Below are 24,910 nucleotides of genomic sequence, written 5' to 3'. Positions count from 1 at the left end.
TGTGGTTTGGCCTTTAATTATATCTGTAACAGTCTTCTCAGTTTTACTGCTGTCTATGCAGTGTAGGCCAATATGCTTGGTACGTGCAGCCTCAAAGGGGCGATATATATAAAGCTTCTCAGGTTACAAAGCCATTTCTGTACTTTGCAAGCAAGGAGCAACAAAGGAATAGATCTGAACAGGATGCACATACTACTAGCAATAGTTAGAGCCTCCAACTTGTCAGCTGCAGGTTTGCAGAAAGATTTCTGTTTGTTTACTTTCAAAAACATGATTTTTTTTTTAAAGAAAAATTATGCTATTTGCATGAAGGGAAAAAGTATATGATTTACATGTTTGTTTATTTTTTTAAATACCTTGGATAATTGCTAATAGAACTGTCCAAAAGGAGGTGGTAACATTTGAATTGTTAAAATATTTTCATAATATTCTAATATTAAACTTTTAGTAAAAGGAAAACACTTGACTAAAAAATTTCAGGATACATCATTTGTTTCATTTGATCATTCACTAAGTATTTATTGAACACTTACTGAGTGCTAGGCATTATTCTATGTTCTTGAAGCTTACATTCCAGTAGTGAAAGAGACAGATACATAGTATGTCAGATCGTGATAAATATCACAAATTAATTAGTTCAGCAAATTTTTAAAAATGATTCCTATGTGCCACACATTGTTGTCAGCATACATGAAGCAGACAAAAATTCTAATTGAGAAGAAAAAATAAGTACTGGGGAAGGTGCTTTTTTTTTTTTTTTTTTTGGCAGGTGATCAAAGAAGGCCTCAGGGATAAGGCGACATTTGAGCAGAAACCTAAAGAAAGTGAGGGAATCATAGTTATCTGTGAAATGTTCCTCCTAGAAGAGGAAATGGTATAGGCAAACATCCTGACAGGTACAAGGACCAATTCGGTCACTGTGGCTGAAAGGAAAAAGGTAGAAGATGAAGAAAGAGGTTGGGAGTGTAGGAATTTGGCTTTTATTCTGAATGAAATGGGAAGCCAGTGAGGCAGAAAGTGACATGATCTGACTTACCTTGATCTCTCTGGTGGTTTCGTTGGGAGTAGACAATAGGGGGTTTAGGGTGGAAGCAGGTAAACGAGTTGGAGGGCTCTTGGTATAATCAAGGTAAGATATGACAGGGGCTTGAACCTGACTAGAGCTGGTGGAGGCTGTGAAAGTGGTTGGATTCTAGACGTTGTGAAAGTGGAATACAGGATTTGCTGATGGATTGAATGTCCAGTGAGAGGAGTAAGTAGGGTTTTGGGCTAGTAACTACAGAACCATGGAACGGAAGACTTCAGGAAGAATAGATTTATACAGAGGACTTTTGGTTTCAGACATTGTTTTAAATGCCTTTTAGACTTTCAGGTGGGAAAATCAAGTAGGCAGTTGCATATATTAGACTCCAGTTCATGAGCAGCTCTCAAGTCCAGCGTGAGAGATCAAAAAATTATGGGAGGTATCATCCTGAGACAGGATGAGGTCACCATGGGATCAAGTGGACAGAAAAGGACTGAGCATTGATGTATACGTATGTTTAGACTTGAGATGAGCCAGCCAGAGAGCAGCAGTGAGGGAAGGTGGAGAGTGGTACCATTCAGACGGGTAGTCCCCTAAGCCAAATGAGTAATAGTTTAAAGGAGGATCGACTGTTAGGTGTTGCTGACAGGTGAATGAGGACTGAAATTTGGCTAATATGGAGATAACATAATTTTGATCAAAGTAATTTCAAAGGAATCAAGCTAAAGCCTGATTAGAGTATGTGTGACAGAGATTGTAAGGAATTGAAGGCGGCTATTATTCTTCCTGAGTTTTTCCAAAAAGAGAACTGTGATAGTGTCTTAAGATCCAGGATATTATAGCTTTTGTTGCTGATGAGAATGCGTAAGGAAAAACTGACGATCTGAGAGAGCGGAGAGAGGGGTCCTTGAGTAGCTAAGAGGGGTGGCATCTCGGGCACAGAATGAAACATTAAGCAACATTCACAGGGGTGAGGAATGGGTAGGTAGTAGTGTGGTTAGATTTTGTGGAAGTTATTTTGATTGCATGTTTTCTCAGTAGAATAAACTGAGGTTGGGGGAAAGTGTTGCATGTTTGAAATAAAATGTAAAAGTAGTAGGACTGATGGGCAGTAACATGATCAACTTGAGTTAAAATGAGACCAGTCTTCGCAGTTGTATATTTTCTCCAGCACACACATATTCAATGGTTTATGTTACTGAGGGGGACATATAAAATAAATGTTCTTAAAAAGCTTATAGCATAACTGTGGAGATAAGGCATGCTACTCAATTAAAAATCTTAACTAGAAGTGTTTTAATTTACTCTTACCTTTTATCAAAAGCATTAAGTATCTCAAATCTGTTTTAAGGACACAGCTAACAAAGTAAGTAATTTTGGAGGCTGACTGTTCAACAGTTATTTGGGAAAGTCAAGTCAATCATCTATAAAATGTGGGTGCTAAAAATAGATGACTTGAGGGCATTTCTATCTTCAGGGAAAAGAGCTTGTAGGCTCTTAAGTCTAATCCACAAAGTTTGCTATTTTGCATTTCATGCTTTGCTCTGTTTTTAAGGTAAAGGCCATTTGATCAGATTTAAGGGGGACCTTAATCTGGTAAAACACAGCTATCTACAGATTTGTACTGGAGATCCAGTCAACTAAATGAAAATGGAAAATTAAAATCTCAATGGTATACTGATTCATATACTGTATTAAATTATATATCAATATACTATATTAGATTGATTAGTAAATACAGACTGAGACAAAGGAGAATTGTTTTAAAGAATATTCCTAATGGGATAACTGAACTAGTTGTGGGGAGAATACCAATGAGTCACCTGGAGATATTGTTAAAATTAAGTTTTGTTAGGTCTGGGGTCAGGCACTTTGGAAAAGTGCTGGGTACAGTGTCATGACTTGCCTTCCCTATCTCCCATAAATCCAGTTCTTAAAACTGCAGCTGTTGCCCATGTTAAATACTGAACCATGACTCCCTGGGAGGAGAGGACAGTCTAGTTATCCAAAGGCATTAGGCAGTGGCTTCCCGTGACCTATTAGAGGATGACTTTCTTTTGAATGTGTTTAGGACCTTACCATTTAGATGATTTAACTGCCATTTATTTGCATATGAAAAAGAAAACCAGTCCAGAAGAGAGAAAAGTTTTAGTAAATGTTTCCATACATTTATTTTCTGTATTCCTTTAAAAAAAAAAAATCACAAGTTTAATACTAATGCCTTAAAATACTGCATACCAAAGCCAACTCTCACTCATGCTGCAAGTTGGTCTATGTTCTCTTTACTTCTGTTTGCCAGATGGTCTTCAATAATTTCTGCAAAGAGATTCCTCTTCAACAGATTATATGCAAGAGGTAAAAGCTGGCCAGCAACTTTATGAAAATACTGAAAAATAAAAATAAATATTAAGCAGAGAATATAGCAGATGCTCTAGTAACAGAAAATAAATTGGAAAAGCCCTTGTTTAAGAAAGCATACTCCCAAAATCATTTTAGCTGCTTTCTCAATTGATTAGGACAGTGAATTTTGAGACACGCCTGGCATTCTGCCCAACGGGTAATCTTGGAGCTCTAAAAAACTAACAGTGTATTGTGAAGAAAATTCGGAAAAAAAAAAAAAGTTATGCTTCCCTTTATCCTTAGGTAAGGGTTATCAATGCGTTTTTTGGTTTGTTTTGCTCCTAACTAATGCTTAAATGCTCCTTCCTTCGCTTCAATATATCCCCACCAGTTTTTAATCATTTTCTTTTGTTGATTAATGTTTTTAAATCACTTCCCTTTATCTTCAAATTCCTCCTCTCCTGCACCCACCATCTTGTAACCCCTTAATCCTTCAGTCACTGCCTTAAGTTTATCAAGTGACTTAGACTACTGCTATTGTATATATAGTAGAAGAAAAACTGGCTACGCTTTTGTTGATGATAATCATTTATTAGCACTTACTATGTGCTAAATACTGTGCTAATAAACCTTTTCATATATTCTTATGTTATTTAATTCTCACAACTATCCCATTTTCTATTAAGCTGGTTCATAGTTTCTGGCAGGCAAAGCAGTATTATGGCTGGTCAAGGACTGTCATTCAGGCTGTTAAACATTTTGATTATTCTGATAACCGTATATGAGAAAGGTAGTAATGTGGTTTAGAGCAGAGTTCTCAGATTAGACTGCCCTAACCAGTGACATCAACCTGACCTTGTGATCTTGTCAGAATATAAATTCTCAGGACCCACCCAAGAACTCAAACTTACGGGGGGGGGGGGGGGGGGGGGGGCACCAATCTGTGTTTGAACAGCCCTGCAGGTGATTCTGATGCAGCTGAAGTCAGCTGCTGGTCTTGCTGCTCAGAGTGTGGTCTGCAGAGTAGCAGCATTACCGCCACCTGGGAACATGTCAGAACTGCGGCATCTCGGGCCTCACTCCAGATCAGCTAAAACAGTTTTCATTTTAACTATCTCAGGTGATTCCTATGCACTTTACAGTTTGAGAATTACTGATTTTAGACACTGACTCTAGAATCAGACTGCCTGTGTGAGCCTGAGCAAGATGGTATATACCTCTCTGCTTTGTAGGTGACATCGTAGGTTAAATAAGAATTAAATGGTCTCTGTGCATGTGTTCAGACATTTTATAAGTAGAGACATACAGAGGTATTGGGAAAATTGCTCAATCATACACAGCTTTTTAGTGTACGATTTAAAACCAGTTTAACCCAAGAAACACTACACCTTATTGCTTCTTTGACCTTGAGGCAAGTACAGTTGAATAAGTACTGACTTAACTGTCAGGCACATTTTTCCTATTTAATGAGCAAATAGTTAATGATACAGTAGCATCTCATAGTTTAAATAATTTAAAGCCAATTTTAAAATAGTGTTTACTCTTCATCTAGGAATAAACACAGGAAGAAATACCCCCAATAATAGAAAATGAAATGGAGCCCTAGGAATAGTGTGTGGACACACTCGTACACATGTATATCCCAATAATATGTCTAACAAGTAAAACCACTTAAGGTAAACATGAAGGCAAATAATCTTGGTTATTCTCCTTTGCCAGAATACAGGATGAATGTCAAATATTTATAGAACATCTGCTTAGAAATCACTTCAAAGAGTTCCTTTTGAAATATATCTCCTATCCTAGATATGCTAGAACTTGCAGATATTATGTGTGTGCATGAGTATGTGGGAGTGGGGGACAGGAGGGGGGTTTGGTCGTGATTTGATTTTTTTACTTACGTGTGAACCATAACAGAAGAGGTCCATTCCCAACTCAAGCCCCATTCCATAATCGCATTCATCATTAGCAAATTGTACAAAAGTTATCATTTCCTGAATGGGAGCGAAAGCTTTTAGTCTCTCCTCATCACTTGGTGCCTCAACAATTGTCTTGCAAATTCTCTTGAGGTTGGCTAAAAGGAATCAATGATATTAAAAGATTATAACCATCTTCAAGGTAAAAAGACCATATGGTGGTTTGTGTCTTCATAGAACTCTTCATACAGCTGATGTAACATGGCTGGCACTGTAATTTCGAACAGCAGTTTTACAATTTTTCTACTTAAGCTTCAAGCATAACAATGGCTTGAAGTGATTTCTTGCATTGGCAAAGTGTGACAATTTCACAACAGATCTAGTTGGAATCTTGATTTTATTAAGTTTTCAACAATGTCCAGTAGGGTAATTCAGAGACTGGCAAACAATGGCCAAATCTGGCCCACCCCATTTTTTAACTTCCCTTAAGCTAAGACTGTTTCTCCAGTTTTAAATAGTTGGGAAAAAAAAAAAAGAATATAGCAACATATCACATGTAGCCCACCCCTGGGCTAGTCTACATTAGGAGTTGGATTTTTAAAAAAATCCAAATAGACAAAATTCACTCTTTTTTACCCTGTCCCACATTATTAAGATTCATATATATAAAGGACTATCGAGGGGTGGTAAAGACATAATAGGGCTTTTAACTTTGGAATATGAATATCATATTGTGAATTGCTGAAGAATGTCATATTAACAAACCTGTCAGTTATACCTCCAGCAAACAACACTGACAGGCGCAGGATGATGTTAGGTCCTTAACTTTGTCTTGCTACCACTTCTCACTCAAAAGTAATTAAACCAGAGAAGGATCTAATATACAGAATGTTGGAAAAAGCAAAGATAAAAATGGTCTTCAACATAAAACCCTAGAACCACAACCAGGACAGAATAACAAGATTTATTCCAAAGCGCAATTTAATACCCACCATCCCTGAAGTTTGAGAGACTAACAAACTTTCTCAAACAAGACAGTTATTCTGCGTGTTAAAGCTTTGAATGGACCGGTATGCAGAAGAGTATAAGCAGAAGACTGAACAGTAAGCAGCTAGAGCCGACCTGCCTTTCCCATTAAAGACTGACTACCTCTGGCTGCAGGGAGATGTGGGGCAGCGGGACAGATCAGCCTGTCCAACAAATAGAATGTGGCCTACATATGTAATCAGCCGAGGCGGGTTGATTATGTTTTAAAAAATGGATGGCCAAATATTATATATGCTGGGCAGAAATACTTGATTCTTTCTTGAGGAAGTGCTAATTCTGACTTCTAAGTTTTATCCTCCCTGGAACAGGATGGTAAATAAGGGAATGCCAATGGGGATAGTCAAAGGAAGAGGGAATAAAGGGGTGGAGAAGGAGTTGAGAAGTAATTTTATTCTTTTCTCACCATAGATAGCAATAATTAGGTTTTGTGTATGAACAGTCCATTTTCGAAGTGTTTTTATACTTAGATGAAATAGTACAGGATCTTGGGTTCCTGAATGCTAAGTAGTCTTATATACACATGAAAAAAATTTTACAAAGGAATATATAAAAACATACTATTTCAATAATTATGTTTTGTATGGTGCCTAATGTCAAAGGTTCTGAAACAGTTTAGAAAAAGTAACATAGGTTAAAATTCCTTAAGCTTTTATAAATACCATATTTTAAGCACTATAAGGCAAGCACTGCACTAAGCACTTTACATAATCTTATACACCATATGCTCCTATAAATAGTATTCACCATTATTAACCATTTTACAGATAAAAGAAAGTTTAGTGAGGTTAAATAATTTGCATAAGGTTATAATAGCTACAAACCCACTTTTAATTTAGGCCTGACTGACCCTAAAACCTTTATCACTAGGTTTGGTGACTGTCTCACGAAAGGCATATGTAGATACCTAATTTTCAATATAAGAAAAACCTTCCTTCACATATATTAACACATATTCACATATGCACGTGTTTGCATAAGAAATATATTACCGTCTGTTTCATGGAGCTCTCTGTACCCAACATCATTTTTATCTACTGGAACAACCAAGCCTGCACCATGAAAGGTTTTTGTCACAACCTAAAGAGAAACGTAAAATTTTATCATGGTAAACAGACAAAACAAAAGCAATGTACACAGCCTCAACATTTCTGCCATTTCAGTAAATTTGTACACCAGGGAAAATTTTAATGTTTCTATCCTTTAAAATTACCTAAAAGTCAAGCACTGTAAGTAATTCTAAAACAGTGAAATAACTGGCTTTTACTGTGTCAGACACTGAGAGGTCTGCATCCTGACGTGTGAAAGAAGAACACCAGCGCACCACGCTGCAGGAGGCGAACCAGAACATCGGCTTCCTCTAAGGTCTAAGTAGTAGTATTTTTTTTTAGGTAGAAAGAGTAAGGAACTGGGCCTAAGAGAAGATAGAAGGACTAGCAGGAAGATGTGGTAGGACATAATTCCTCTCATCGATCTTGCCAAAATCAGGCCCACTATTTTTACCTGGAAAATGCAGGCTTGTGTGCAAACTTGCCAAGAGCAGGGCACTGTATAGTTTTGTAGTGCCCTTTATGGAGGCAAATAACATAACTAGTGACTTTTATGAAGTGAAAATCTTCAAAGACAACAGCCATAATCACGACCATCGTCATAACCCTTCCAGTCTTTATTCTTTTTCACACTAGTGATGTTGTTCTTAGGTCTTTCCTTAACATCTGCTTCAAATATTCCACTTCCTCCAATGAATATTCCTGAGGAACCAACCCCCAAAATAAACTATTAAAGTCCTCTCCATCCAGGTCTTTGTATCTCATTTTACTATTACGTTCTCAATATCTTGCTTTCACTACCTTTATTAAGCTACCAGAAGAGCCAGATTATTCAAAAGATGTTCATAGACAATTGCTCATCATTTGGGAAAAAAACAAATGAAGTTATATTTAGATTCTATTTATGCCACTTACAGTTGGATTTCAGGATTAAATGTAAAAATAAATTATAAAATTAGTAGATAAGAAAGGCACATTTTAAATAAAATTTTGGATTAGAGAAAGAAAAGACTTATAGATTTAATTACATAAAACCTATCAAGAACAAAATTCAGAAAAATTGATAAAAATATTTGCAATATGTATAAACAATAAAATTAATAAAGATATCATTAAACTATAAGGGAATCTTAAAATAGTAACACCCACAGTAAAACAGGTAAAAAAAAAAAAAAAAAAAGACTAATTCTAACTCTGAAAGAAAAATAGGCAAAGTTCAGATAGCTCACAAAAGAAATAAAAATGACTAACAGATAAGTGAAAAATATTTGATGTCTTTTATAATTAAAGAATTAAAATTAAGTAAAACTAATTAAAACAAGTATTAAAAAGACTGATAATACCCAGTACTGGCAATGAAATGTAGAAAACAGGCACTCACACATTGCTGGTATAACTATAACTCATATTGGGCAGTTTTACAAACAACAAAAAAAACCTCCCCAAAATTAAAAACAAGCAAACATGCACACACAAGTACAATCACATTAAACTACTTCAGACCTGGCAATACTATGTCCAGGAATTTCTTCTAATATTTAGATAAGTGTGCAAATAATCTAAATTTTGAACATAAGCACAATGCTCTACAGCCGCTCATTTAGCAATATGAAACAATAATATACTTAAGTATAAAAAAGGTTATAAAACAGTATTAGAAATGAAAGATAAAACTGATGTATATACTGACATGTTTTCCCCCACTTAAGCTGACACACAACAAAAACCAGGGTATGTATTTTCATATTTTTCAGATGATTAACTGTACAGATTATCTATAAAGAGGTTTCAGTTATTAGCAAAGCATAAGAATCCTAATTTTATTATGAAGAATGGATTTACAAATTTAGGAAGACCATGTACAAGGATGGTGATATTCTAAGGCATTAGAATCAAAGGTGGATGAAATGGTATATACCCTCACTTTACAATACCATTAAATCAAAGTTCACTTTTAATAATGAAATATAAATATAAAAAAAATAAAGTGGAATATAGCCACTTATTAAGATGAGGTGAAAAGAATGCTAAATATTGAAGATGTGAATTTAGGTCTCAGATCTGTCTCACTTAACGACTTTGGACAAGGAACAAAGGCTCTAAACCTCAACTGACACATCTGTAAAACAGGATGATAATTCCTACTTTGCAAATTTGTTTTAAGGGTCAAATGAGGTAACGCATAAGGACTTTGCATTCCAAAGCACTGTAAGTAAAGTATCATCAGTATAAAAACATTGATTTCTAGTGTATTATATAGTGCTCTATTATACTAGAATGGATAATAATTTTATACATAAAGACAAAGTCACATATACTAGAACTGAATTTTTCATGACTAAAAAAATATAGATCTCACAATAACAATAGAGAACAAACATACATAGAAAAGGATCTGAAAGCATAATCACCAATGTGTTGTCTTTGGGAGAATAAAATCATGGGTGTCTTATAAGTTCTTTTTTACTTTGTTTTTACTAGCCGATTTTATAAAAAGACTACTAAAAACAAAACTCACAGGGGATGGGGCCAGGAGAAATATTCCAATGAAGTTTAAACCCCAATGACAGCTTATTTATAGGTATGGGGAAGAATTAAGGAAATTTCATCTGAAATAAATGATAGTTGATGGTAAAAAAAAATAAATAAAACAGGGCTCTGGTCAAAGACTTTGCTAACAGCTAGCTATTCTGCACATAGAAGCTTAATCTTTAAGACAAATAAGGAAGTGTAAAATGGTACCCTTCCTATTCATAGGGTAGAAGAGGCTCCTTATGAAAACTAGAAAGGTAAAATGGCAACATAAAATCTTGAAGTAATTTTAAAATGCCATATTGCAATGAGTTTCATTCGAATGTACAATTTTACAAACTATTTCTGGTCTTTAAGACTAAGAGAACAGTTAACACTGCAATTTAGTGACTATACTTTATCAGAACATCACCCTGAAGTTGAGTCAGGATCAAAAAAGGAACTGAAGCAGGATTTTCAATAACTAAGTATGCTGAAGTACTTAGTCACCAGTACTAGTTTATTCAGAAATAACTAGTACTTCATTTGACCTAGAATGTTCAGATCAATCAACCACAGGAGGCAATGGTGAGAGGCTAGAGGAATGGCTACTCTCATTCCACAGTGGCAAACGTCCTTCCTCCCCAAAGGTTTAAAGAACAAACTTCTGCGGAATTCTCACTTACCCCAAAGCAGAATTCTAGCTTGTCTGTTAATTTACTCTGAAATTTATAAGTGAAAAACCAAAAGGTTCCAAAACCTAAAAGTATTTGCTGTTTACAAAACACTCCATACAGTCCAGGCATTAGAAGAGATATAAAAGGAAAGCTGATGGAATCAATAAGAAAAACATGAGGACTGCTTAGACCCACATTTACTGGAGGAAATTAACAACTCAATACACAGTTTCTCAAAAGGGAACCACCTTTGAGGGCCTTAACTAAAGCACTCTACAGTTTATCTTTATAAAATTCCCCCTCCCAAAGAATACCTTACACTAAATCAACAGATCTCAGCCATTAAAAAAAGAAATTTAAGTAAACATTATGTACAAAGCTGCTTTCACTCAGTTCCATAAAATGAGTAACCAGTAAAACAAGATTAAAAGAATCGGAAATACTGGCATGAGTTATACAACCACAGCAGTGATATGTCACATGACTTGGCCTATCTAACAATCTACAAAGCCACTCAAGCCCTGCTCCAGTGCCATCCTTCTGGCAATCCAGGTACTGGACAGCCCTGTAGGGAGCCCCTGAGGGTGGCGTTTAGCCTTCCTTGGGATGGGGCAGGAGACGAGAAGGATAAGTGCAGGGGGAAGGAGTCAAGAGGAAAAAACCCTATTAAATAGCAAAATAGTGATTAAGATGTAAATCATACTTTCTTATCTCTCTGTTTCATCTTCATGGTTCTCTGCTCCAGTGAATAACCCAGTTCTCTGGCTGCTTCTGTGAGTTTTTCATCTATGTTTTTCAAGAAACTAGTTTTCTTTTTATCTGTTACTTCTTTAAGTTTTTTCTCCAAAAATAATCTGAAAAAGAAGCAAAAACCCTTGTTATACTAAGTACACAGACCTTGGTAAGTGAAGGGAGCTAAGTTAAAAAAAATATATATCAAATGCCATATAAGAAAAAGACTATAGAATAATTACAACAGTTTTCTTATAATCCCTAATAGATTTTTTCAAACAAGAGAAAGGTAATATTAATAAAAAGCTTTCAGCTGCAGAACAGCAAACATGAGTCAAATTTGTATTATATCTTAATGCCTACAATAAAGATATAAGGGATATTTTAAAAGCTGAGATTAAGCCAAGTTTTAAATTAATTAAATGATATTAAGATATGGTATACTGCTTTGGAGAAGCCTGGCATAAGAGAAAAAAACAGTATGTAGACACAAAAAGGATGTTTTATTTTTAAAGAGCTATTACACTATTACAATACTTAAGATCAGCCGTTCTTTTAAAATATTACCTTCTGAAGGGGAATAAGACGTTCTAAGTTCCAGTTATAAAACGAATATGTCATGGGAAATCATACACAGCATAGGGAATAGAAAAAAAATGTTACCTTCACATTTGTTTTAAGATGAATTTGGAAAATGTAAAAGGAAATTAAAACTACAAGTTTATTCAAAAGCACAATCCAAAACTATTTTTAAAAGTATATGAATAGTAAAGCATACCAATGCCAGTTACACAAATAATTTTATGTTTTTACCATAAGGAGGTTAAAATCTTCCCCAGCAAAGCAAATCATGAATAAAATGAAGAGCTGGAAGAAGCATCAGTGGGGATACAGCCAACCCCTTTCCTCGGTAGCCACTGCAAGACTCCCGGGAGGAAATACACTTTTATTCACTACTAATATTTGATAATTTGCTTTGGGCTGGGCACTGTAAACAGCTTAGAACATTTAGAGTGGGTGCTATTCTTATCCCCATTTTACATATCAGGAAACTGAGGCAGAGAGAATAATCAGTTTACCCAAGTTCACAGAGCTAGTAAGGGTAAAGTGCTAGAGAAACCAAGACCACCAAATCATTGCTTTTTGATTACAGCACACATAACTTACACTAAATGTTACCTTCAGTCACATACAATTGTGTATCAAGAAAATATATGAATCATAAAAAGCAAACTGATGGCAAGTCTAAGTAAATCAATCTTTATAGGCTCAACCTCTCTGGCATGGCCTTCGAATGTTCTGCCACTTGATTTCATATTTCCATGCATACACTGCTCCCCTGCCTAGAACACCGTTCTTCGCATTCTTTCCGATAAGTACTTATGCATCCAGCATGGCCTAGGGTGTCTCTATGAAGATTTTCACCATTATTTAAGGCACCTAATAGCTGTCTTCTACAAGTATTATTATTATTATCTTGGTACCAGTATTAAGTTTTTGTCTCTCAGCTTCAAACTTACTCTCTGATTTGCTTTCTGATGATTGAAGATACAAACTGAAATAATAACCATAAACATTCTGTACTCTTACATTACAATCCATTGGGATACCTTGAACTTTGAATGTCACCTGCAATGGTCATTTGGAACATATTCGTTCAATAAGGTATGCAGCCCTTCCAAATACTAAACTTTTCTTTGTACCATCTTCACTCCAATATATCACAATATGAAAAAAACACTTTCATTAATATTACCACCAGTCTCATTAGAAAAGTCTTTAGGTAGTGAGAAGCTATCAAGCTCACAATGGTGGTTATGTTTCCCCAATTCTAATTTTTGTTTTTGAACCCTTGAATTTTAATCACTGGCAACAAATACAGTCAATTGTTTTCTTTGATTCATTTGAGAAAATGTCTGCCAAATACTCATGTCTGAATAACTGGAGTTTGTCAATCACTCAAGAGTGATTATTTCAGATAACCACTCAAGTTCAACTCATCACTCAAGAGCCTTTTCCTTGCAACAAACCAATACGTGGGTATGCAGAAGTGCCTTCTACGCCCATCCCATTTCATCACACAGCATGTCAAAAAGATCACTGACATTCTTAAATGACACTTGTATTATATTACTGCCATGAATAATACAATAATACAATGACTGCTAATTTGGTGCCACTGCCTTGATTCCTGTCAGGGCACCAACAGTATTACCCACCACTTGTTACCTTTCAGCCAGTGGGGCAAAAATGACATAGTATCATGAATAGTTTGACCTCACAGGCCTCCTAAAAAGGGTGTCAGGGACTCATAAGAGTCCGCACACCATTCTTTGATAATTGCTGTTTAGTTAATGGTTTTAAACCTTACTATATTTCAGAACCTCCTGGAAAAAAATAAAAATTAAATTTTAAAAAACCTCCTGGGTTACTAGTTAAAAGTACTTTACCTTGAGCTAGTATTTGAAAAATCACTGCTTATGGCAATAAATCCACATTTCTCAGTACAGTGAAGTAGAGTGGCAGAGAAAGTTGTGGCAGCAGACAAGAGAAAAAAATTATTTAACAGGTTCACTCAAGATCTCATATATTGGATAAAACAAAAAGCATTTATTCCTTTAATAAGTACCAAATCTGCTTAAATAATTTTTGGGCCCTGCACAAAGTAAGCATTCATGAAATGTAGGGTAAATGGATTTTAAAATTTTTAGTATCAAAATTAGAGAAGTATAATTTTGTGTTACATTTAGACATATCTGGAATGTGTATTTTAAAAAATATTCCTGACTCCTATTGTAGATGTATTAAAAGTGAAATCTCTAGAAGTAGGACCTATAGAGTTCGTGATCAAATACTTTAAACCGGTAACCCAAGAGGTTATGATATGAAGTCATGTTTAAAACCATTAACTAAATAGCAGTTAGCAAAAATAGTCCGTAGACTGACCATTGGGTCTTTTTACGAGATCCTTTTAGGAAGTCTGTGAGGTCAAAAGTATTGCTAAAGTTATTTGAATAAAAATAAAAAAGAACAGAACAGGGAAAAATTCACTAATTTTGTTGTCTAAAGTTAAAACTAGGTCATTTAGAATTTTTTTCTATGTGTACTAGACGATAAGAAAATAGAATCATTCTATACTATTCTATCATTTACCCACTTCATATATCAAATATCTTTCCAAATCAACAAATCAGTATCCTGGCATTATAGTGTATGGACATTATATTATTTATTTATATAAGTTTTTCTATTGTTGGATATGTTGTTTCCACTTTTTCATTTTTAACAAACTGTAGCAGACATACATATTTGTGTATCTGTCCAAAATATCTTTAGATAAATAGCTGGAAATGGAATTGCTGACTTACGGGTAAAAATGTTCACTTAGCACAGTACCTAGCAATGTTAATTATCTGTCATGAAATTTTGTAATAAGGTTGTTTAAATATTTTTCAAACTGCTCTCTATAGAGGTTTTACCAATTAACAGATCAGTAAAGTTTTTTATACCCTAACCTAATTGGGCATTACCATTCTTTAATCTTTAATAATCTTCACTGGCTGAATTTATATTTCTTTGACTACTATTCAGCCTTGCACACAGCAAACTATTAGTTTCCCTAGATATAAAAATAATTAGTTTATGACAAATGGTCTGCCTTAAAAGACTTTACTCAGGCTGATACAGAAATAAACTAAATTAAGAATTCTGAGCAGCTTTTTAAGTAATGAAAAGTCTCAAACTAAAACAGTTGTCATACTTGAAAAGTATTATAATCTTTTCACCTCTATGTTTGAGAAAAATTACTGGAGGTAGAAAACATCTGAGTGAAATAGGTACTTAAGTACTTACTTGCTGGTCTTCACCTAAATTATAAATTTATCATCATTTTTTTTTCTTTTTCTGTTCTGTGTCCTCCAATAAGCTAAAAAAATACCAAAACAATCTTGGATTATTTTAGATAACCACTAAAACTTTCTTTTTGAATAAGATTTTTAATAAGACTAATGAAAAATTAGGTGTTTTTGCATGCCAAAGTATTTGTAGAATGAAGAAATTTATGGAACATCTACTATGGGGCAGATACTGTACATGAGAAAGCCTCTGCCTCCATGGAACTTACATGTTAGTACAAGAGATAGACAATAAGCAAGTAACGATCTACAGTTTATAATAAAGATGGCACAAATTTCAACAGAACAACAAATCTGAAGGGCTTAAAAGAACTATATCGATTATAAGTTCTATATAAATTATAAGAGATACTCTTAAGGGCTATTTAACAGAGACAAGCAACATTTTAGAAAACTCAGAGCCGTCAGAAGAGAAAGAGCCTTTTTTGGATATCTGTAATGAGCTGCCCTATAAATATATCAGTATATACATAGCAGTCTAGGGGGTACCCTAGATTGATTTAGTTTGAATTGTTAATGCAAATTTGCAAAAATTAAATAACAGGAAATAAAAGTCTTTTTTAAAGTAGGGTATTAGAAGAGGTCCCATAAAACATGATCTACTTACTGTATTTAAAATGATAAAGAATGCATTTTTCATTTTATTAAACTGCATAGCTGCTGACAAATGGCTTCCAATTATGTGTGGCTAGTACGCTGTGGACAGGTTCACTTAGCTCCACTCCATGCCCCTTCCACATGAGAGATTAATGCATTTTCCATACTATTTTTCTGCTCGGACTCCATAAGGGATCTAGCTTCTCTCAAGCAGATGCAACTGTGTATGTGTGTGTGTGTGTGTTCTAGCATTATTGTTATATAGACAAGTGATTGTGTGTGTGTGTGTGTGTGTTCTAGGATTATTGTTATATAGACAAGTGATTTTTTTTAAATAAATTATTTAATTTGGTTTCAAGTATACAGTACATTGTTTAGACGTCTACTGTTCAAAAAACGAATCCCCCAATTGCTCCCTCCCTCCTTTGGCCCTCCACTTAGCCATTATATTAATGCTAACTGCATTCCCTCTGCCATGGCTCCCCATCCTCGTACCCAACTGTCACCTACTAATTTGTATTTTAATCCTTCACCCTATTCTCCCAGCCCCCACAAACCCCTCCCCTCTGTTTGTCACCAAATTATCCACTATATTTGTGAGTCTGTTTTTGATTGGTTTGTTCTTTTTGTTCCTCAGATTCCACATATATGTGAAATCATATGATATTTACCTTTCTCTGTCTGACTTATTTCACTCAGTATAATAACCTCTAGGTCCATTCGTGTTGTTGCAAATGGTAGGATTTCATTTTTTTTTTAATGGCTGAGTAATATTCCATTGTATATATGAACCATAATTTCTTTATCCAATCACCTGTTGATGGGCATTTGGGTTGCTTCCATATCTTGGCTATTGTAAATTGTGCTGCCATGAATACTGGAGTGCGCTGATCTTTACGAATTATTGTTTTGATTTTCTTTGGATAAATACCCAGAAGTGCAACTGTCAAAAGACATATCCATTTTTAATTTTTTGAGACACCTCCATACTGTTTTCCATAGTGGCTGCACCAATTTGCAATCCCGCCAACAATGTATGAGGGTTCCTTTTCTCTGCATCCTCGCCAACACTTGCTGTTTTTTTATTTATTGATAATAGTCATTCTGACAGGTGTGAGGTGATATCTATCTCATTGTGCTTTTAATTTGCATTTCTCTGATGATTAGTGACCCTGAGCATCTTTTCATATGTCTGTTAGCCATTTGTATTTCCTCTTTGGAAAAGTATCTGTTCAGTTCTTCTGCAGATGCAACTTAGAAAGGTAGAAGAGATACCAAGTGAAGGCTGTGCTTCTGCTGTGTCCACCAGTGAGCACAGTCGTTGAGGCATCTGACTGTTACATAGCAGCTGCAGCTGAGATCTCAGCACCTGGTCCTTAGTTTCGTGGGGGTGGAGAGGAAGAAGGCAGGGCATCCATGTTACTGGCACAAGTTACATCAAAGACAATGTGGCCCTGAAGCCACACGTTGTGGCAGCAGTTCTTGATTTTCCAGTTTCCTGATGGTGGCAGAGACAAACTATTGGTGAGCCAGTTCTGCCACACAACTGTCATTCCTGGAGGCTCGGGCTGCTCCATTAGCCCTTCTAAGAATGTTATGAGCACCTGCTTTACTCTATTAAATCTTTCTTTTTGAATTAGATACAGTGGGTTATTACAATGATGGCGTTTAAAATAAGATGTCTAAAAAATCTTTTGATTTTGCCATGGGACAACTGAGGTCAAGGTTAAGTAATATTTCATTAAATAAAATACATAGTTATATAAGAGGTATATTTTTTTGATGAACAGTAAAGAAGTATGGCTAGGACTCTGCAAAAGTCAGAAATGATTTCTAGAAATCTAAAATTTTTAGGTTACCTTAAGTTCTCTTATAGCACAAAAATTATAAACAAATATTATAAATAGAAAAGGGATTGAAATAAAATATTTTCTTACCTGACTGCAGCAAACACATTATCTCCATTTTGAACGATTATACAGTTTTTATTTGCTTCATTTGTACCAACGTACACAGGAAGTTCATCAGGAGAATCCCTGTTTAAGTAAAAGATATTAAAATTTTAGCTGCCCATAATTTATACTATTAGGCAAGTAGAATTTTAGGTCTATAGACGACAATTTGTATCTGCATTTTTTGAAATTGGAATGAGCCAGGTTTAAGTTCTAAATTTCTTAGAAATATTACGACAAATCCTATTTATATAACAAAACCTAAAATTAAGATTCTTAGGGCTTAGTTCCTTTTATACCTAAATACAAAGGGTAATAGGCCTATCAAAAGAAGTAGAGAAGTAGAGAAGATGATATGTCATCTTCTCAACCCCAGTTTTACAGTCTGTGAAAAAAATTAAAAAGGTGGAAAAACAGAAATAGGACTGACCAGATCATAAAACATTAGAGGTAAAAGGATATGATTCATATATGTAAATCTTTTTTGTACAATTGAGGGAACCAATACACAGAGATGAAGTGACTCAGCCAAGGTCCTAGTAAGTTAATGGTGAAGACAGAAGCAGAATCCATGTAACTAACCCAATGCCCAGCACTGTGTGCCTTCTACCGTACTACAACCTCTCCTTGGGCATGCTTATTCCACTCCCTCTAGTCTATTATCTTACAGTTCACCTTCCCTTTAACTAACAGCTTTACTGGTACAAGTGCATGAAGTATTTTCCTCCTCAACCTACTTCTACTTAACATTCTCAGTATCTTGCATATATCCATCTAATCCCCTTAATATTGCTATTAGGTATGTACAATTGTTATCCTCATTTTTACAAGAGAGGAAACAGTCATAGAAATTCACAGTCACTACTGACTAGAACAGGATCACCGAGATAATAAATAGTAGACTCCAAAGCACAGTTGGACTCCAAAGCACATTCTTAATTACAGGTTGATTCCACATCCCTTGGAAGCAGATGGCTAATTTAAGTCATAGCAGCTACACTAAATTATCTTTCTTGGGCTAAAAGAGCTCTTTCGCACCCAAAAGAAAACAAAACCCAAAAAAGGTTTATAACCATGAAGGTAAAACCAGTGAGGTTAATTAATCCTAGGATTCATCCATCCTTGGGTAGGTTAGAATGGCAACCACAGAACAATGGGTGGCTCATGCATCACCATAAGGGGAAAGCATGCCCTTCACCTTGGGTGAGACCAGTGAATGTCTATTGATACTCATTAGAAAGATAGTAACTATATTTTAGAGGAGAGGAAAAGATCCTTTACCTGAAATACCCCATGTGCAATTGAGTTTTATTATCTCCAATAATAATTGTCTGGAACTCAGGAGGATCATAGTAGAATCTCCAGTGAAGATTAAAATTCACGCTTGCTGGGTTTTTTTTCATTTTATGTTTTCCAGCAAGGATATCATAAGGACCCACTAATCGAAGTCCAAGGCTTGCAAAAAGTGAATCTGTAAATTAAATAAGTTTGCTTAGACCATAAATTTCTGGAGGCAGATAGGACATAATGGATTGTCAACTGAAAAAAAAAATAGTTTCATTAGTAAACTATTTCTAAGCAATTGTCTTAAACAACTGTCTAAAGTAAAATAAAATAAATCTTTAGTTACATGTGAATGTGAGTTATAAATACTCGAGGGGAAAAAATTAGAGCAATGAAAATGTGGCACTTACATTCAGGATCTCCTCTTAAATTTACCACTGATTACATTTCAAATGTTCCTGCTGTTTCTCAGTTAGGCCAAAGTAAGACTTTTGTATTCATATGTCATATTAAAGCCCCAAAACACTTACTCTGTCTTATTACTATGCAGTTGTGAGCCTATAAAATTCTTGTAGCACACCCGGATGAGGGGAGAGACAGATAGATAACAAATGAGTGTGCATTAAGGAAGGTAAATAAATTAATTAAAAATGTATTAATGAAAACATTTCCTTCCCCTTCCCTCTACCTCAGCTAATTATCACTGTGGGATTCCTTTGCCTCCTTGACAATCTATTTGGCCAACTCTAATACTGGATGATTCCTCCTTTCTCCATTCACAGATCACAGAGGAAGAGTGAAAAATAAAACTAGAGTCATGAAGTCTGTTCAAATGTACACTTTTACAACATTAGATGGGTCCTCATTGCTTCTGGAAGAAGGAAGTAAGCACTCCAGGCAGACTTTGGATATATAGGATGTGGGATGGAGAAAGAAAGAAAATTCTTGGAAGACGTAACGACGGGAATAGCAGCCAGTTTCTTTGGAAGGAGAAAATGGTTCATCTTAGCTGGAGCTTAGGATAGCACACACAAATTTTTAAAGTAATATAAAAACTGAAACCACCCATCTCACTGGCCACTGATACCAAGGTAAATAGTCTGGTATACAGTAATAACATTTCCCCCTTCTATGAACAGTTGTAAACACATATATTTTAAAGAGAGACCATGCTGTTTTAAATTTTCTGAATATTTTTCCGTTATTAAATTTTCTTACATAATTTTAAATGCCTGCATAATATTCCATTATAGATACATATTCCAGTACTGATAGACATCTACTGTTTAACTCTTCTAAACAATGCTTCAGTGAACATCTTTGCTAATACTTGTACACAGCCATGGATATTTTTAGAGAAGTTGCTACACAGTTTAAGTATTCTGACACACTGCCAAAATTCAGAGTTCTCTACCAATATATATCTCCATCAATAGTATACAAGAGTGCTTCTCCCCACCAATCTCATGCTGAAATATTTAAATAGTACAAAATGGTAACAGTGAAAACTCCATCACAACCATAATCAGTTTTGTGTGTATCATTTCAGAAATAGTATACACACATAGAAAGTATATAGGGATGTGTGCATCCTTTCCCCCCTTTTTTTAATACTAATGGTAACATACTCTATATACTCTTTTTCACTTAAAATCTTTCCTGCACGATACTTTATCATTGCCTAAAAAATCTAACTCATTCATTTAAAATTACACATATTCATGGCATAGATGTAATACTGATGGGTATTTAAGCCATTTCTCATTTTTTGTTTCAGTAAATATCATTGAACATAACTTTTGGTTCACCTACTCCATAAGACAAGTTCCTAGAAACAGAACTGCTGTCATTAAAAACTACTGCTATATATCGAAGTACTTGTTTTCCTTCAAAACCCTCATCAAAGCATGTCCTGAAATTATTTCCCTTTGCCTGGATAACAGGCAATAGTGACAAATTATTATAGCATTATTTTAATATTTCTCTTGTTAGAAACATGTTTGAAAGGTTCCTTTTCTATGAAATGTTTAGCTCCTTGGTCCAGTTTCCTACTGTCTTTTCCATTGGTAGAAACGGGAATGATTCTGAAGGAACTCACCAGCTGGCTTTTCAGGATCAAGTTCTTCACAGAATTTCCAAAAGTGATAGAAATCCTCAGGCAGAGAAAGCTTATAATGATTTTCCACTTCTTTTCGAAGTTCACTGGAGACATCAGCTTCACAGGATTTACTCTTCTTCACATCAACGGTTTTTTCACACTGGAAATTGGCATACAGAATGTTGTTTCTCCAAAAGTCATTTCAATAACTTTCCTTTCATAATAATATTGCTTATTTTTATTCACCCAACTCTATGAGATACATGTGTTTTCTTTAAAACTTAAAACGGTATTTCTGAGTAAAATATGGGGGTTCTTTTGGGCGAAGAGAAAAGGAAAGAACAGTTTATAAATATATGGTGGTCAAGAGGGACCAACACAGCAAGTCTTCAGATGTATTTCTCTAAATAATGAAAACACAGAAAACAACAACAACAAAGGAAAAAGTAAAGAGCAGGAAAGAGGAATAAAGAAAAGGCAGGTTTTGCTTTCTCGTGGTAAACAAGATGTCATTAAGCCTTTTAAGATTCAGTAAGCACACCAGATGCAAACTATCAGAAATAACGATACAAGGGAAGTCACCAGTTACAATTATTTCAGGTAAGGCCCTTTAATGCCAGGACTAGGTTATAAAACTTACCTCCAACATCTCTGCAATATCGGTTCATTACGTAAGTATGCCAGGTTTTATAATGTATATTAGATATTTGATAAATTTCTATAAAGATAAAATGTTTAGTTGGAGATTACTTAACCTTTAGTTTAAGTAGCAATCTGTTTCTTTCTAGAAACCTTTCTTTTGTATTGTTCCTCCTTCCTTCCTTCTTATTCTTCCTATCTACATCAGTGCTTCTCAACTAGGACTGATTTTGCCCCCAGGGGAATATGTTTAGTAATGTCTGGAGAGCTTTTTGGTTGTTACAAATTTGGGGGGTGGGTATTAATGCATTTAGTGAGGAAGAGGCTAGGGTGGCTGGTCAATATCCGCAAAGCACAGGATAAGCCCTTTAAACAAACACTTATCTGGCCCCAAATGTCCATGGTGCTATGGTTGAAAAATTCTAAGCCAGATGTTTCTCATATCCATATTCTTCCATTTTCCCAGTAGGCTCAAGTTTATTGATATTATATTGGGTAGTATTCAAAGTCTACAAAATTTATGAATCAGATGACAAAAGGATATTCTTGATAGCAGAAGGATATTCTAAGAGCAGAAGACAATAAATGAAAACGTCTACTCACAGGAGAACAATCGCAGGCCTTCAAAACAGAATATTACATTGAGTCAAAATGAAATACAGCTACACACAATATGGATCAGTCTTCATAACAGAATGTTAAATGAAGAAAAAAGTCCTTGGAGATTATATATGCAGCAGATAACCTTTTTATGGAATTCATAACAACAAATAAATATTGTTTAGGCATACACTCATAGGTGATAAAGCTATAGAAGGCAAGAGAAAAAATTCAGGATGGTAGCTACACTGAATGTGGGTGATAGGAAGTTAGGCAGATAAAGAGAGGAACTGTGTAGATGTAAGGTTGTCAGTATTTCAGTCCTAGTCTCGGGCAGTAGGTTCACAGGCGTTTGTTATATTATTAATAAATAAGGTAAAAGAAGACCATGCATTGGCCAATGACAACAGTTTATTATGACAAGGATTATGCTGTGTCTGAGGTCATAAAAAAATCAATTTTAACAAAAAGACTTTTGAAATATAGATCCGAAAATGAATGCTAAGAGCAAATGGTAACAGTAATCAAGATAATAGTAAAAAACGATATGTAATAAAAAGTAATTATGCACTTACTATGTGCCAGGGCACTGTTCTAAGCACTTTCTATGGATTAATTCATTTAATCTTATGATCTAAATACTATTATCCACATTTTACAGATGAGGAAACTGGAGTAAATTCCTCTAGGGCTCAACCTAGAAAGTGAAAGGACAGGCTTTATTTAAGCCCAGGTGGGCTGGCTCCTGACCACAGATTCACCACTTCATGCTGTTTCAACAGCTACAAATATAGAACAGCTGGAACATACAAGTTCTGCCTTATCCTTTCTTGTTTTTTCAACCATTTTTGGTCAGATTTTCAAAGACTGGCTCAGAAGTAAGAGGGTGGGAAGAAAAGCTTCAATCTATCTTGCCGAAAGCCCATTTTGCGTCATGGATTGACTCTGACTTCCAATTTCCAGCTTTGTCACCTTGGGCAAGTTATTTAACCTCTCTGTGCCTTATTTTCTCATCTACCAAAAGGGCTACCTATATCATAGAGTTGTTATAAGTTATTTATAAAAATACAGAGAACAGTCCTAGAACATAATGCTGACTGCTATTGCTAGCTATAGTCTCTATAGACTCATCTCATTTTTGATATTTTGTTTTCAACATTATCATTATGTCAAAGAGGTTCACTGCACCAAAGGGTGATTGAGATTTTTTCACCTCTACCATACATACATCATACACCAGTTCAGCATCTCCAGATCCCCAATAACCAGACTTTGGTGCAGCTGTTCCCTTCAGAGGCTGCACGTATACTTCACTCTTTGTCTTTCTAGAAAGCATGACCCACTATAATGAATGCCCTGAACCATGGCCTTCTAATAGTTAATTAGGCCTCTAACACTGTCTCACCCGATCCAGCTGTAATATGGCCAGAGCAATTTTTCTAAAACTAACACAATGACACTTCTTTCTTAACTCTCTTTATTGCTACTGCAGTGGTTACAGAACTTCTGAAATCGTTTTAAAAGTATGAGAAAATGCACATATTTTATGTTCCCCTCCTTCATTAGTGCCTTTACGACCAATTGCTCTTACTTTCCGATCTCTCAGGCTCCAGCCAAGCCAAACTTTCCGCTGTGCCCAAACATCCTCTACACTTATTTCGTACCCCTTCTCTTCATTGCCTTCAAGAGCCCTTTCAAACGCGAGTAGTCCTAAAAGACTTCCTTAACAGCACCCAGGGACTCGTTAACTCTTCCTTCAATGTTTCCACAGCACTTCCTACACATTAGTGTTACAATCCCAAACAAAAAAGTGACAGTAACACGTATATTCACTTGTGCCCTGTCTCCCTAGGATGGGAGCCCCAAGAGGGGCAGGGGCGGCAGGATTCATCTTGAATCCAAGGCGCCCCGCACAGCGCCTGGCTTGTACTCGGTTTCCAATCAATTTGGCTGGTTCAATGAATGAATCGTTGGTTGTCTTAATCTGCTTCCCCAGGAACTGCGCCAGGAGAAGGGCAGATGATGCCAGGTCGCTCCTTCCCCTGTCCAAACCCCCGCAGAGCTCTGAAAAGCAGCGGCCCTGAGCAGGGTCCTGGGGCAGCCCGCCGTTCACAGGCACACAGCACGCGCTCAGTGATTACTGGATAAATGCGATGTGCTGCGCCTTGGTGCCGTGACCATGACCCAAAGTGCCTGCGGAGCCCGCACAACCTCTGCGGCAGTACCTGCTGCCCCTGCCCGCCAGGCCTGCGCTTCCCGCCGCCGCCGACCATTCTGCAGCAGTGGAGCCCGCGGAATCCCTCGTCCCGCCGATGCTTCCGAGCGCCGCCGACTGCTTCCGGGTTCAAGAGCCACCAATGCGAATCCCTGCTCCGCCCGGAGAGCGCCAATTTAGGGACAATGCTCCGCCCACACCCCGCCCCCTAACACCTGGAGCGGCGGCCGGCCGAGGCTCCGCCCACTACCCCTGCCCACGCGAGGAAGGTTCATTCTCCATCTACCTTATCTGCTTCTCCCCGAGGGCTGAGCCCCA

General features: G+C 36.1%; 1 protein-coding gene across 2 annotated transcripts; it reads right to left on the bottom strand.

Moving 5' to 3' along the window:
- Positions 1-3,170: 3,170 nt before the first annotated feature.
- On the bottom strand, positions 3,171-24,722 carry LOC107512543 (histone PARylation factor 1). Of its 2 annotated transcripts, none has more exons than XM_016148207.2 (8): positions 24,603-24,722; positions 21,139-21,298; positions 19,038-19,227; positions 17,742-17,840; positions 11,265-11,415; positions 7,317-7,404; positions 5,266-5,438; positions 3,171-3,410 (listed from the first exon to the last, which is right to left on the bottom strand). In XM_016148207.2, the coding sequence occupies exons 1-8, from the start codon at positions 24,648-24,650 to the stop codon at positions 3,279-3,281; spliced, it is 1,041 nt and encodes a 346-aa protein (XP_016003693.1). In that variant the 5' UTR covers positions 24,651-24,722; the 3' UTR covers positions 3,171-3,278. The 2 variants fall into 2 exon arrangements, with proteins under 2 accessions (XP_016003693.1, XP_016003694.1); XM_016148208.2 differs by lacking the exon at positions 24,603-24,722 and adding an exon at positions 21,779-22,937.
- Positions 24,723-24,910: the final 188 nt, after the last annotated feature.

The sequence above is a fragment of the Rousettus aegyptiacus genome, unplaced genomic scaffold, assembly GCF_014176215.1.
Source record: "Rousettus aegyptiacus isolate mRouAeg1 unplaced genomic scaffold, mRouAeg1.p scaffold_m13_p_16, whole genome shotgun sequence".
Taxonomy (NCBI): domain Eukaryota; kingdom Metazoa; phylum Chordata; class Mammalia; order Chiroptera; family Pteropodidae; genus Rousettus; species Rousettus aegyptiacus.
The sequence above is the reverse complement of the archived record's forward strand: the minus strand, read 5'-3'. Positions and strand labels throughout refer to the sequence as shown.

What these genes read in the sequence shown, in the direction of transcription:
- LOC107512543 (XM_016148207.2), bottom strand. Translation starts at nt 24,650, where the DNA reads ATGGTCGGCGGCGGCGGGAAGCGCAGGCCTGGCGGGCAGGGGCAGCAG. An exon ending in TGATCCTGAAAAGCCAGCTG is followed by an intron (nt 19,228 to 21,138) that starts GTGAGTTCCTTC and finishes TTTAATTTACAG; the next exon opens with ATTCACTTTTTGCAAGCCTT. An exon ending in TGAAACAGAGAGATAAGAAA is followed by an intron (nt 7,405 to 11,264) that starts GTATGATTTACA and finishes GTTTCTCTTTAG; the next exon opens with GTTGTGACAAAAACCTTTCA.